At 38.5% G+C, this 15,961-nt stretch overlaps 1 protein-coding gene across 5 annotated transcripts in view; it reads left to right on the forward strand.

The window, feature by feature from the left end:
• Positions 1 to 15,961, forward strand: part of ABI2 (abl interactor 2) — a 114,661-nt gene that overhangs the window by 30,943 nt on the left and 67,757 nt on the right. For all 5 annotated transcript variants that reach the window (XM_072617350.1, XM_072617348.1, XM_072617347.1 and 2 more), the window contains exon 2: positions 6,453 to 6,620. In XM_072617350.1, coding sequence (XP_072473451.1) covers positions 6,453 to 6,620 — 168 coding nt within the window. The remainder of the gene's footprint in view (positions 1 to 6,452; positions 6,621 to 15,961) is intronic.

Below are 15,961 nucleotides of genomic sequence, written 5' to 3' on the forward strand. Positions count from 1 at the left end.
TGGCTCTGTCCCCCATGACTAAAGTATACTGTCTCCTCACCTCTTCTTGGAATGCCTGATGTCCTTCAGGAAGTATAAGTGCTGCACTCTTCATCAGACCTTTCCTGGTCCTCTTTGTGCACCCTTCCATAAATACCCAAAGGTGTATGTATTCCCTTCACCCTGTAGGATATATGCTCCTTGAGGACAGAGAGACTATTTTACATTTGTGTTTGTATCCCCACTACTCAGTGAGGGCCTAGCACAGAGTAGATGTTTAATAAATACATACTGATTGATTGATCTTAGAGGTTGTCTAGTTCAGCCTTCTTATTTTGCAGGTAAAAAAACTGAGGCTCAGAGAAATTAAATAATATGTTTCAAATATGTCTCTCATCTCTGGCTATATCAGTCATGCAGTCATATGGAATCTTACCATATGTGGGAGATAATTTATTTATTTATTTTTAGTTTACTACATTCAGTTCCACAAGCTTTTGAGTTTTAAATTTTCTTCTCTTTCTCCTCCCCCCTCCCCAATATGGAGTGCCATCTGATATAGGTTCTACATATGCATTCATATTAAACATATGTTAGATGCAGCTGGCTGAATGGGGACCCAGCTAGCTGGGTAACTCAGCTCCTCCTCTCCTGTCTGCCTCCCCCTCCCCTTCCTTCTCCTCTCCAAAGGAAGGTAAATTTGGATGGCCAAAAGATGCCTAGTTGACTTGGGTTTTACTAGCTAGTTTCCTTTCCTAAGACCTTATACCTACTGTACTCTGAAGCTGGGATGCCAGTGGGCCCCTGCCTAAGGGCTCTTCTGGACCCTCCTAACTTTAGAGTGATTATCAGTAGCAACTGTTGCTGTTTCCCTCCCAGCCTGATGTCTTTCTTTTTCTTGGCCTCATTAAAGGGGCCATGCCCTGGCTCCTTCTTAAAGAGGCCTATTCAATGAATAGGTGTCCACCTCACTCTGAGTGCAAAGACCTTGGCCTAAAGGGCCATCCTGGGTCATCTCCAGTCATCCTGATGAATATCTGGTCACTGGATTCAGATGACTTTGGAGGAAAAGTGAGGCTGGTGACCTGCACAGCCTTCCCTCACTCAAAACAAAGTCAAGTGCAAGTCTTATCATCATAGGATGAACACGATGTTCACATCAGTCATGTTGTAAAGAAGAATTTTAATCAATGGAATGAACTAGGAGAAAGAAGAAAGAAAACAAAACAAAAAAAAGAGCAAATAGTATGTTTTGATCTGCATTCAGACTCTGTAGTTCTCTCTCAGGATGAGCATAGCCTTTTGCCTTAGAACCTTGCATTGTGGAGAAGAGCTAAGTCTCACAGAGTTAGTCATTGCACAGTATGGCTGTATCTATGTACAGTATTCTGGTTCTGCTCACCTCACTCAGCATTAGTTCATATAAGTCTTTCCAGATTTTTCTGAAATCTACCTGCTTATCATTCCTTATAGCACAATGGTATTCCATTACATTCACTTATTCAGACATTCCCCAATTGATGGACATACACTCCATTTCCATTTCTTGGCTTCCACAAAAAGAGCTGCTATAAATATTTTTGTACATGTGAGTACTTTTCCCATTTTTGTGATCTCTTTGGGATGCAGACCTAGAAGTGGCATTTCTGGGTCAAAAGTTATGCACATTTTTAGTGCATACCTTTGGGTATAGTACCAAATTGCTCTCCAGAATGGTCGAATCAGCTCACAACTCCACCAACAATTCATTAGTGTTTCAATTTTCATGATTTATCAGCGTAGTTCCCTGCCTCATGTTACTTTTGGGTGGTCAGAGGTGGCTCCAGCTGAATGCTGTAGTTTTTCTTTTTTTTAAAAATTATTTATTTATTTAACTTTTAACATTCATTTTCACAAAATTTTGGGTTCCAAATTTTCTCCCCTTTTGTCCCCTCCCCCCACCCCAAAACACCGAGCATTCTAATTGCCCCTATCACCAATCTACTCTCTCTTCTATCATCCCTCTCTGCCCTTGTCTCCATCTTCTCTTTTGTCCTGTAGGGCCAAATAACTTTCTATACCCCTTTACCTGTATTTCTTATTTCCTAGTGGCGAGAACAGTACTCGACAGTTGTTCCTCAAACTTTGAGTTCCAACTTCTTTTCCTCCGTCCCTCCCCACCCCTTCCCTTTGGAAGGCAAGCAATTCAATATAGGCCAAATCTGTGTAGTTTTGCAAATGACTTCCATAATAGTTGTGTTGTATAAGACTAACTATATTTCCCTCCATCCTATCCTGTCCTCTATTACTTCTATTCTCTTTTGTTCCTGTCCCTCCCCATGAGTGTCAACCTCAAATTGCTCCCTCCTCCCCATGCCCTCCCTTCCATCATCCCCCCCACCATGCTTATCCCCTTCTCCCCCACTTTCCTGTTTTGTAAGATAGGTTTTCATACCAAAATGAGTGCATTTTATTCCTTCCTTTAGTGGAATGTGATGATAGTAAACTTCATGTTTTTCTCTCACCTCCCCTCTTTTATCCCTCCACTAATAAGTCTTTTGCTTGCCTCTTTTATGAGAGATAATTTGCCCCATTCCATTTCTCCCTTTCTCCTCCCAATATATTTCTCTCTCACTGCTTGATTTCATTTTTTAAAGATATGATCCCATCCTCTTCAGTTCACTCTGTGCACTCTGTCTCTATGTGTGTGTGTACTCCCACCCAGTACCCAGATACTGAAATGTTTCAAGAGTTACAAATATTGTCTTTCCATGTAGGAATGTAAACAGTTCAACTTTAGTAAGTCCCTTATGACTTCTCTTTGCTGTTTACCTTTTCATGCTTCTCTTCATTCTTGTGTTTGAAAGTCAGTTTTCTTTTCAGCTCTGGTCTTTTCATCAAGAATGTTTGAAAGTCTTCTTATTTCATTGAAAGACCAATTTTTCCCCTGAAGTATTATACTCAGTTTTGCTGGGTAGGTGATTCTTGGTTTTAGTCCTAGTTCCTTTGACTTCTGGAATTTGATATTCCACCCCCTTTGATCCCTTAATGTAGAAGCTGCCAGATGCTGTGGTATCCTGATTGTATTTCCACAATACTCAAATTGTTTCTTTCTAGCTGCTTGCAATATTTTCTCCTTGACCAGGGATCTCTGAAATTTGGCAACAATGTTCCTAGGAGTTTCTCTTTTTGGATCTCTTTCAGGAGGTGATCTGTGGATTCCTTGAATACTTATTTTGCCCTCTGCTTCTAGAACCTCAGGGCAGTTTTCCTTGATAATTTCATGAAAGATGATATCTAGGCTCTTTTTTTGATCATGGCTTTCAGATAGTCCCCTAATTTCTAAATTGTCTCTCCTGGATCTATTTTCCAGGTCAGTTGTTTTTCCAATGAGATATTTCACATTATCTTCCATTTTTTCATTCTTTTGGTTTTGTTTTGTGATTTCTTGGTTTCTCATAAAGTCATTAGCCTCCATCTGTTCCATTCTAATTTTGAAAGAACTATTTTCTTCAGTGAGCTTTTGAATCTTCTTTTCCATTTGGCTAATTCTCCTTTTGAAAGCATTCTTCTCCTCATTGGCTTTTTGAACCTCTTTTGCCAATTGAGTTAGCCTATTTTTCAAGGTGTTATTTTCTTTAGCATTTTTTTGGGTCTCCTTTAGCAGGGTGTTTACTTGTTTTTCATGCTTTTCTTTCATCTCTCTCATTTCTCTTCTGGTTTTTCCTCCACCTCTCTAACTTGATTTTCAAAATCCTTTTTGAGCTCTTCCATGGCCTGAGCCCATGGTATATTTATTTTGGATGTGTGGGATACAGAAGCCTTGACTTCTGTGTCTTTGCCTGATGGTAAGCATTGTTCTTCCTCATCAGAAAGGAAGGGAGGAAATACCTGTTCACCAAGAAAGTAGCCTTCTGTGGTCTTACTTTTTTTCTCTTTTCTGGGCATTTTCCCAGCAAGTGACTTGACTTCTGAGTGTCCTGTCCACCCCCACCTCACCTCCAGATCCTCCCAGCCAGCGCTTGGGGTCTGAGATTCAAATGCTGCTTCCCAGCTTCAGGGCTTTGGGTGTGGGCGGGGCTGCTATTCAGTGTGAGATTAAGTTCAAGTGCTTGGATGGGGGCAGGGCTGCCTCAGGGGGCTCAGTTCCCTCAAGGGGTTTATGCAGAGACCTTCAACAATGAATCTGGGCTCCTGCCTGCTTGGGGAGCCCTGGTCTGCTCCCGCCTCCACTGCTGCCTCCTGAGGGCGCCTGAGTTATGGGGGCACTCCACTCCCCTCTCGATCCTCTCACCAACCTTTCGGGCCCGTGGGTGGAGGGACCTTCATGGCTGCTGGAGATTCTGTCCCTGAAGCCTGCTCAGATCTGCTCCCCTCGGCGCCGTGGGGTCCAAGGTAGGGCTGGGCTCGGCTCCGGGTCTGCAGCGTGACGGACGTTTGGTGTCTGTTTTCAGGGCTCTCTGGAACAGAAATCTCCTCCACTCTTGTTCTGTGGCTTCTGCTGCTCCAGAATTTGTTGGGAGTTCTTTTTTACAGATATTTTATGGGCTGTGTGTTAGGAGCTAGCATATGTGTGTCTTTCTACTCCGCCATCTTGGCTCCGCCCCCTGTAGTTTTTCTTTGAGGCTTGGTGGAGTGCTGCACAGCCCTCCATACACATGGTATCCTGTCTTGGTGACCTTTCACTCTCTGTTTTTCAGTTCTCTGGTCTGACATTGGCAGTTAAGAGCCTGCTTTCCCTGGTAGTGGTGCTTGTGGGTACGGTCCCTTTGTTTGCTTTGCTCCTGAATGGCTGTGGCCAGAGTGGTTTTTGAGGTCCAAATACACTTTTGTGTCATGGAGCTGGGGTCTCTATGGAACTGGAAAGAGGAGGAGGGAATGGGGTGCAGGGATGGATTTTGATGTAATCCTGTGTCATATCCTTGGTCTGTTAGTGCAGCCTTTCTGTCTATAGCAAGGGAGGTGGGTGGAGGGGTGCTGAGTGAGCTCAGGCTCAGTGAGTGTTAGTTTCTGCGTTTTGGAGAATTTCTCTTTCTTTCTTTTGGATTCTGAGTGTTTTAGACCATGGACATAGCTGAAGTTGCTTAATCTTTGGCACAGAATTCCTGTTTTTGGAGAGGTTTGAGAGGTCATGGGGGAGTCAAAGAAAATGTCTAGTCCACCATCTTATTGCTCATGTGACCTAGAAGACCCTTATAAGAAGAGTGGAAAGATAGGGAAGGATCAGGTTGTGAAAAATCTTAAATGCTAGAGTTTATATTTGATATTAGAGACAATAGGGAACCACCAAAGTTTAAGTAGATTAATGACATAGATCTTTGCTTTAAGAAAAATCACTTTGGCAGCCATATGGAGAATGGATTAAAGTGAGGGGAAATTTGAAATGGGGTGACTGATTAGGAGGCTGTTGTAGTAGTTGGGGTGAAAGGTAATGTGAGGGCCTGAACTTAGGTGGCAATGAATGAAGAGAAGACAAGTGTGAGGTGTCTTGTGGAGATACACTGTGCCAAACTGACAAAATTTGGAAACTGAAAGAATGAGTGAGAGAGAAGAGTTGAAGAAGACATTGTGGTGGTAAATCTGGGTGACTGGAAGAATAATGATATCTTTGACAGTGATAGGAAAGTTCTAAAGAGGGGATGAGTTTTTGGTAAAAGATGAGTTGGTTTGGACGTATTGAGTTTGAGATGTTTATGGTACATCTAGTTGTAACTTTCCACTGGACACTTGGTGATGGAGGTTAGAGCTTGAGAGCCTAAGTCTGGATGTTTAGATTTGAACTAATTGGCGTGGATGATAATTAAACCATAGAAGCTGACACCACCAAAGGAGAGGGTATAGGGGAAAAAGAGAAGAGACCCCAGGATGAAGCCTTGGTTATATATCTATATATAATTAGTGGGCTACTAAGAGGCAGAGGAGGTGTTTTCTCATAATGTCTTCTCCCCCCGAAGATAATAAGTTTTGCTGATGCTTTTCCGAAAAATCAGTCACTTTCCACTATTTACCTGTCCTTGTAACAAATATAGTAATGCAGAAAAAAAGATTGGCCATGTTTGAAAAATTATTAGTCTTATTCTTCATTTGTATTCTGCCACCTCTCTGTGGAGAGAAAGGAGATATACTTCATAAATTTTCTGAAATTGTGTTTATTAGAGCTTTGAGGTCCTTAAATGTTTTCCTTTACATCATTGTGAGTATCATGTAAATTATTCTCTTGATTCTGCTCATTTTGCTTTGCTTTAGTTCATTTAAGTCTAGCCAAATTTCTTTGAATTCTTCATATTCATCATTTATGATGGCATAGTATTATTACATTTGTATGCCATAGTTTGTTCAGCATCTCTCAGTTGATGGGTAGTCAATATTATAAGTTCTTTGATCTCATAAAATCCCTTCCTATTTTTATATTCCTGAACCCTAGTTACTAATGATTACTTTTCAATTGACAATCCACATTATTGACTATTTTTAACAGTGTTTTTCTCTTTTAGTCAGCAGATAAACAGCGAGCCCTAGAAGAGACCAAAGCCTATACAACACAGTCCTTAGCAAGTGTAGCCTATCTGATAAATACTTTGGCCAACAATGTCCTCCAAATGTTGGATATCCAGGCATCCCAGCTACGTCGGATGGAATCTTCTATCAACCATATTTCCCAAGTGAGACCGAACTTTTTACTTATGATATTTTTTCCAAGCATAAGCTGTTATTACTAATAGAATTGAAATGGATAACACTATGTTTTTATTTTATTAACTTTTAACTTAGGTATATGAATTAGAGTATAAGATCTTTATAGGAAAGCAAACTCAAAATGTTAGATTTCTTTCTCCTTTTTAAAATAGTATAATTATCTTCTGTGTAATTTTGAAAAAAAGATACAAAAATTTAGCGTAAGCTATTTGGGATTTATCAAAGTTGAGATATAATAAATAATAGAATCAGCTCTGAAGTAAAGATGTTTTTCTTTCCAGTTTCTATCAAAAGTATGTCTTATTTGGTTTGAAAATAAATTTTGTAGATTTGCAACTTGTATTTTAATCTTTTATTATGTTTATTGGGGTTATAGTTTTTATAATTGGAACAAAATGAATAAATGCCTAGCAAAAGTTCTAAGCTACCTTTAAATGTATATTCTATCAAAAGATGTTTCAATAACATTTTTAAAAAATCATTGATTTTTATTTACCTGCCTTGCAGTTTTCTTTTGAGGATGACTGGAACTTTGTGGCTCCAGCAGTCTTGCCAATAGAGTTAATTTCAACCCTAGTTTTAGAACAGAAGTGCCCTAGTATAATTGAAAGATAGATTAGTTTTCTTTTTTAGAAATGAAGTGATTCAGCTATTTTTTGAGGGTCTGAAGTTTCAGAAAATCTTTCGGAAACTATTAATCACTGTGTATATAATTGCTTTGGAAGACCTTTTATTTTTGTTTGACAGTTCCTCAGTGCAGCAGAGTGATTGCTGTGTTATTAGTTCCAAAGTAGTCAAATCAACTCTTTCACAGATTTTGGCATTTCTAATCCTGCCAATATCTTCCTAAAATATATGATTTATAATTTTTTATTGTTATATTGATTTTTATTTGATAAGTGAGGTCTGATGAGAGTGAAAGGTATACTTTTTTCAGAAATGCTTTTCTGAAAGGGATGTGCTTAATTAAGAAAAGAGACAGAATGAATGGACATGCTGTGCTGTAAGAAGAAAAAGGCAGTCCCAACGTAAGAACAAGCCTCAAAATTGAGAGAATGGGGTAATTTCCATACTTAGACTGTCAAGGAGCGTCCTGACTAGAATAGGGTAGGTTCAGCAGTGAGTTGCAGTGGGAAAGAATGGACATGAAAAACTAGAAGGGTCTCAAGCCTACTGTCAGGTGTTCATATGAGGAGTCATTTGCATATTTTGTGGAGAATGGTTAAATGATAATGATGGTAATTATAATGGTGGTTTGTTTAGGATAAATTGAAGGGGAAGTGGAAGAAACAGTTTGATAGCAGTGGTAAATGACTTCTACCCAAGCCTTGTTCCCTAATGAAGTTGTATCAGGTATAGCCAGTATGTTCTCTTTGAACACCACCCAGTGGCCTTCTTTACTCAAAGTCAGGAGTCTTATATTTTACACAAAGCTCTTTGCCTTTAAAGATCTGTGAGATTTATGCTTATTTGAATAGTGTAATCAAGGACTCAGGAGAAGAGATTGATAATTGAAAATAAGGAGAACAATGTGAACCATAGAGGCTTTGTTTAATTCAATTTGACGAGTGTTTACTTAGCACCTTATAAAGCACTTTGTCATGCATTGTGGAGAAGATAGGAAGATGACAAGCCAGAATTCTGAGGCAGTGTTTTTAAGTCAAGTGAGATTCTTGAGATCAGAGAAGACTACTACTCGTTTATCCCATTGCTGAAGGAAGGTGTGAAGTAACATCATTGCTATGTGGGAGTGGTGGTTTTCTATATCTCTTCTGTGACAAAAATGTGCAAAGAAGTAGGTATTAGCTTTAGGGACAATTGACTGTCCCATTGCCAACCTGGATTGTCAATCCTAAAAGAATTGAATTTTAAAATTTGAAAATTCCCTAGAGATCATCAAGGCCAGGATAACTTCACCTTCTTGATGCCATGGACCTCTTCCCTGTCAGTCTGATGAAGCCTGTGAACTCCTCATAATCATGTTTTTAAATGTTTATAAAATTCATAGGATCACAAAGGAAATCAGTTGTATTGAAAAATACATGCTGCCTGTAGACAGAAGACTAACAAGACAGTGATGTGACTCGACCAAGAAGACAAGAACTAGGGGCAGGGCTAGTGACAACAGCAATGTTTTGGTGAGAGTTGGGGTTAAATGACTTGTCCAGGATCATACAACTAGTAAGTATCTGAAGTCATATTTGAACTCAGGTCTGCCTAACTCCAGGGCCAGTGCTCTGTCCGTAGCACCACTGAGCTGCACCACAGCAGTAGTTCCTAAGTAATGATGAGTATAAGCAATATTTTGAAATATCTGCAACAATTGTAATGTGTTATGAAAATATTGGTTATTTCTATTGGTGACAGATTCATAGGTACTGATAATCCTACTGTGGTTTGTTGTCCACATTCGTAATTGAGGGACATACTAAATTTCAGGTAGTGGTTAATGAAAGCAAAGATGTAATTTGTTTTCTGGTTATCCACATATACATAGACACCCTGAAATCTCTCTGAACAGCCTCCTTAGGGGTCTGTAACCCCAGCCCAGGTTAAGAACTTTAGATAGACTTTTAGTAGACTTTTTATTTTTCAGGTGAGTAAATTGACAAACTAAGAGTTAAATTAGTAGACCACAATCCCAAAATGATTTAATTGAAGACCTGACTAGAATTAGTTTCCTTAATTTCCAGTTAATGATTCTTTCAGTTATACCATGTTGTCTCTACCAACTGTGAATTGATTAGGGTAGCATGGTCTAATGGAGAGAAAGATACAAAGATTAGGAGTCCAGAGAGACCTTGGATTTAATTGTTACCTTTGACACTAGCTATAGGAACAAGGGTGTGCCAAATCAGTCAGAAAAATTTTATTACTTTTGCTATGTGCCTAGCATAGCACATATAAATACAAAAGTGAGTTCTAATACCTGCCCTGAGGGAGCTTGCATTCTACTGAGGGAAACAATGTTTTCACAGATAAGTATGTATAAAACTGTATATAAAATATATGTGAAGTAATTTTTAGGCAAGGATATAGGAGGGCACTAATAACTGAGAATTAAGAAGGGTCTCTTGAACTGAGGTGACACTAGGGCTGAGTCTCAAAGGGAATTCAGTTTTTCAGGACATGATGGACAACCTGTGTGTGCAAAGGCTGAGGCAGGAAATAGTATCTTATAGATAAATGGTGAAAAACAAGCCAGTTTGATTAGATTGTAGATGTTGTGCAGGGGAAATTATATATAATTGAACTAGAAAAATAGACTGGATTCAGATTGGTTGCTCTCTATTTTGTATTTTAACTTAGAGGCAGTGGGGAGCCAGTTAAGTTTCTTGAACAGGGCAGATCTGTGCTATAGACATAGCAATTTAGCAACTATATAGTTGGTAAATACAGAGATTGGGTTGGACAAGAAGAGATTAGATATAGGGAAAATAATAAATGCTCGTTTACTGACTGACAGGCAGGACATTGTTGCAGTAGGTTGGGGAGAGACAATGAGGGCTTGTACCAGAATGGTTTTGGATCAGAGGTGGTCTGATGTATTGAATACAGTCTGCTTTACACATTTACTAGTGGTAATATAAACCTGGGTAAGTCAGTTAACCTCTCTTTGGTTCAGTTTTCTTATCTATAAAATGAGGGGGTTTTAGTTGATGACTTCTTTGATCCCTTTTGGTTCTAAATTAGTAGCCATTGATTTGATCTGGTATCAGTGGAGAGAAAGGGACACGTGTGAGAGATGTTGAGGAGGTAGAATAGACCGGGTTTCACATTTAATTGGTTTTGGGGCTTGCCTGACAGTGGAGAATTGAGAATGAATCTCAGGTTGTAAACCTGGCTGAGTAGGATGAGAGATGATTTTCAGAAGAGATATAAATTCTCTTATATACACATTGAGTTTAAGATAATTATGGGTTATCCAAGTGGAGATATCCAGGAGGCAGTTGCAAATGCTGGATTGGAATTCTGAAGAAAAGTGAAGGTTTGATAAGTAGATTTGTTATCATCTCCATAGAGATGATAACTACATCAGTGGGAGCTGATAGGATAGTGTAGAGAGAAAAGGAGAGGGCCTTGGGCCCTGGGATGAACCTTGGGGATATAGACATTCATGGAGGACAGAATGTGAGTGATGATGCTACAAGAATGATGAGAAAAGAGACCCAAGGCTTGAGTAAATAAATTAAAATTCAGGGAGGAGAGAGTATGCTGAAGGAAGTAGTGATCAGCAGTGTCAGGTGCCATAGAGAGGTCAGTAAATATAAAGACTGATAAAATACCAATGGGTTTAGTAGATTATTGGTGACCTTGGAAGGAGGAGTTTCAGTTGTTAGAAGCCATGTGGCCAGGGGTTCAGAAGTGAATGGGTAGTAATAAGCTCTTTCTTGGAACTTTCCTTCAGAAGAGAGAAGTAAAGAACAGTGGCTTGATAGGGTTTGATGAAAAATTTTTTTTTTTCAAAGGATAGTTGTTTATATGGCACTTTAAGGTTTGCAGAGTGCTTTATAAAATATGATCTCATTTGATCTTCACAACAGTCCTGGGAAGTAGGTGCTTTTATTATCCTCATTTTATAGATGAATTGAGGCAAATAGAGGTTAAGTGACATGCTCAGGTTCACATAGCTAGTAGGTGTCTGAGTTCAGATTTGAACTCAGTTATTCCTAACTACTGGCCCAGTATTCTGTTCCCTGTACCACCTAGATACCTCAGGATGGACAAGATTTAAGTATGTAGATAGCAAGGAAATAGCCACTAGATAAAGGAGAAATAGAAAATAGGGAGCGTGTGAGGGGATACAAGTTAGGTCAGCCTGATTAGAGGGGTTGGAATCCAGGGCACAAATAGAAGGTTTAGTACTGTCAAATAGAAGGATCACATTATTACCCAGTACTGGGGCCACAGAAGAGAGAATGAGAGATGCCACTGAGGTGAATTGAAGCGTGTGGGGTTCAGGAGGAAAGGGAGCTTATCACAGATGACCCAGGTTTTTCAGTGAAATAAGAGATAAGGTTCTCTATTGAGAGTCAAGGGGGAGTCATGGCATGTGTGCTTGATAAGAGATTTGAAATAGCTGCTTTGGAGAGTACGGTCACCTGAACCTCAGTTTCCTCATTTGTAATACTCATAATAACTGCCCCAGGATTGCTGGGAGGTTCATGAGAAGCAATATACAAAAAGCGTTTTGCAAAGTTTAAAGCACTGTTAACATATAATATAATTGTTATAGGGAGTCAGGAAATCTTGATCTTAAATACACACAATATGTGTGAACTTGGACAGATCATCTAATGTCTCTGACCCTCAGTTTCCTTATCTGTAAAATGAGTATAATAATACATGTAGTACTTAGCTCATGGGGTTGTTATGAAATACAAAGGATATGTCTGGAAAGCACTATGTAAACTTTAAAATCTGTTATTGATCATAGGGTTGGGGGGATGGTATAGATTTATCAGTAGAAATATTCAAGGAAGCTGATCTAAAAAGGGAAATTCAAACTCAAGGTAGAATGGCAAAACTTTGTATGGAAGTTTCTACCAATGCATATATAATATTGTCTTAAAAAATACTAATGGGATATCAGAATTGCTTATATTAAAATCTCAGTAAAATGGAAGCCTAATGCTATGATATGAGGGGTTATACTGTGTTCTTTTTATTTATGTAAAATTCAGTGTATATTTTAATAAACAAAATACAGTTTTTCAAAATATCTTAGGGGATCTTATCAGTTACTATGGACTCAAGCATAATTTCTGTGTAGATGATTTAATCTCTGGATCTAGCCCTAAACTTTTCCCTGAATTCCAGTCATATCACCTGCCAGCTGGATATCATTTCCTCGATGATTTGTAAGGTTTTCAAACTCAGCATGGCCAATATTGCACTCACTGTCTTTCCCCTACCCTATCATTCACTTGCCTCTCCTCCAAACTTTCCCATTTCTTTAAAGAATATCACCATTACTACTGGTCCTTCATATGTGCAACCCTGGAATCATTCTTGACTTTTTTGGTTTCCTTTACCCTCAGTTCAATCAGATGCCAAGTCTTGTCTATTCCATCTTTCCTGTATCTCTTGTATCAGTCTTTTTTTTTCTACTCATGGCCACTACTCTATTTCAAGTCTTTATTAAAAGTCTCCCTACTTTTAATCTCTCCTGTAGGGGACCTCAAGGGTCTCCTGAAAGGATCTCAGGGACCCCTAGGATTCATTAGACCACATATTGAGAACCACTGACATCAAGGGAAAAGAGAAGAGGATTCCAGGAAAGAACCATTAAGAGGACCACTGGGGTGTGCTGGAGCCAATTCATGAGGATTCTTGTTCAGTTTTCAGTCTAAGCATTTACATTTTGGAAATTGGCAAATTCTGCTAATGAGGGATTAAGTTATTGTTTTATTGTTTGTCTACATTTTAGAAAGTGATAAGAAAAAATGTTAATAATGTAGATTAAATTGAAAACTATCTCCTAGAGAGGTTAGTTGCTAAATCTTCACCAGCATACCAATGGAGACAACCATGACTGAACATGACTGAAGAGTCAGCAAAGGATACTGGGAAAAGGAATGGTGGAATAGGTCAGAGGAGAATCAGAAGAGAGAAAGATCATGAAAATCTATAGAAATAAAAGTATCCAAGAAGAATTTAGTGATGTTCAGTGTTTAGAGAGGTCAAGAAGGAGGAATATTGAGGAAAGACCATTAGATTTGGAAGTTAAGACATTATTGGTAACAGCAGAGAGCACTTTTAGTTGTGTGCAGAGTATTATGATAAATACTGGGGGATTTCCAAAGTTTAGGAGCTTATAGTTTCAGAAAAAAAAATTAATACAAAAGGGTACATGAATGTAAAAGAGGAATGTGCACAATGTTATGTGATATTTAAGGGGAAGACTGGTCATTGCCAACTATGGAGATTAGGGAAGATTTCTTGAAATAAGTGGTAGTTATTTAATAAATAAATGGTATATGAGGGATGAGGAAGAATTGAACAGACAGGGTGGGTTTAGGAAGGGAAGACCCCATTACTTTTGATCTTCAATGAAAAGTTGGTGATACACACATGGGGTTGTTATAGATAAAGGGATTCAGGCTTTAGGTAGGGGTTAGATAAGATGAAGATAAAAGATTGTTTTAGCTAACATTTCTTTAGTGCTTTAAAACTAGCAAAGCACTTTATACACATGATCCTTGTTTAATCTTCCTACAGCCTTTTGAGGGAAGTACTTCCAGGTATTATCATCCCCATCTTAGAGAAGAGGTAGCAGACTGAGAGGTGAAGTGACTTTTAGCTACTAAAAATAAGAAATGAAATTTGAATTCCAGGCTTTCTGACTTGAAGTCTAGCAATCTATCCACTGTACTTTGCTTTTCTATACTCTTTAAACTCTGGGATTTTTGAACTCAGAAGGTTGTTTGAGTAGAGACTTGTTAGGGATAGAGAGAGGTGTAGGATCCTGAAGTGTCAGGCACATGATACAGCTGGCTTTGTTTCTTTCTTTGTTCTCTAGTCCAAGGGTCAAGCATCTTATCATTTTCCAGTTTCTTTGTGTGGACCCTGCCTTCATTTCTTTTTGTTTGTAGTATCTGATCCTTCTATCTCTTGCTGAAAACTCACTCCTGAGTTTGCTAGTACATATTTCTAACTTTCCAGATTTCTCTCTTCACTAAATCACTTCAACCCATCTCCTTCAACCCAATGTCCTTCTCAGATTGAAGAACCAAAATCATTCTTAGATTGAGAATGGAAACTTTATTAAAACTACCAACTTCTTTGCTTAAAAGTTGTGCAAGAAGCCCTCTGTAGAAATAAAAGAAAAATCAAGTACCTATTTAGTTACACATGCTTATTAATCTCCTAAACACCAGCACATGTTGAAAAACAAATTTAAAATTATTGATTAATTTTGCATAGTAACTGTTCTAAAAGAACAATAACTAATTTGAATACCATGAAGTTTGTAGCATGTGAATGAATATCTCAAAGTATTTAAAATTTTAGTAAAATTTCTGTTGTCACTTAAGCAAAGCATCATTAGTATAGGCTTTTTGTCCTCGAATATGTCTAATAATAAACTGGGCACATTAATAGGGTTCGTTAAAATTGAATTGTACCTCTGCTATTCTTTTTTTTCCTGGAATTTCTCCATTAATAAGCAATATTTTATGAGTATGTGTTCTAATTATATTGAAAGCTCCTTGCTTGTGTTTGTATGGGGTGCTCTATAGTATGTAATATGTCTAGAGTCTTCATGGGTTGCTATAGCCAAAAAGTCCATCACTCTTTGACTGATGGGTGATAAATCTCTCTGAACTTAATTAGACTGGAACTCAGGTGACAAAATACTCCTTGGCTAGGCCCATACTTGAAACCTTTCTTTGCTGGTAGGTCCCTTGTACCAAAGGTAGTGGTTTGCTAGCATAAACTTTAAGAACATACCTGTGGATATGTAGGTTGATTTTAATATTAATATTAAAAATAATTCATATGATCCATAAGCATTTATTAAGCACCTGTTATATTCCAGATTCAAAGAGCTTACATTTCAACAGGAGACGCAACAGGTATAAATGCACATATAAAACAAATACAGAGTACTCTGACCTTGAGAGGTGTGGCATGGATATCTAGAGGCATCATGATAGGTGCCATTATTACTAAAGTAAACCAAGTATTGCAAGAGGCAGAGATGAGATTGAAGTACATTCTGAGCTTGGAGGACAGGCAATACAAAGGCACAGAGATGAGCAGTGGAGTGTCATGTGTGAGGAGCAGGAAGAAGGTTACCTGAACTAGAGCATGTGTAGAGTTGATTAAAATGTGATGGTACTGGAAAGGTATTATAGGGGCCAAGTTGAGAAGAGTTTTAAATGCCAAACTGAGGAGTTTATATTTGAATCCCTAGATGAATGGCCTTTTGTGAAATGTTATTGCACTCTTGAATTGCAAATGCTCAAGAAAAAGAATACAGGTACTTAGTTGAGAGACAACTAGGTGAATTTCTTTCTAGTCTGATATTTCCTTCCTTCCTTCCTTCCTTCCTTCCTTCCTTCCATCTATCTCTCTGTTCCTCCTTCTTACTTTTTCTTGCTCTTCCTCCACCCCCACTCCCTCTCTTTCTCTCTCTCTCTCATTTCTTTGAGGTTAGAGAGCTCTTCAACTGTACTGTAACTTGGTTTTTTCAGAATTGCTTGGGGGAAACTAAGGCTAAATGACATGCACTTCAGAGGTTGGACTTCAACCTAGGTCTTATTGACTCTAAAGCCAGGTTTGTCTCCTTTCCAGTGTTCCTTCC

This window comes from Notamacropus eugenii, chromosome 6, assembly GCF_028372415.1.
Source record: "Notamacropus eugenii isolate mMacEug1 chromosome 6, mMacEug1.pri_v2, whole genome shotgun sequence".
Lineage (NCBI taxonomy): Eukaryota > Metazoa > Chordata > Mammalia > Diprotodontia > Macropodidae > Notamacropus > Notamacropus eugenii.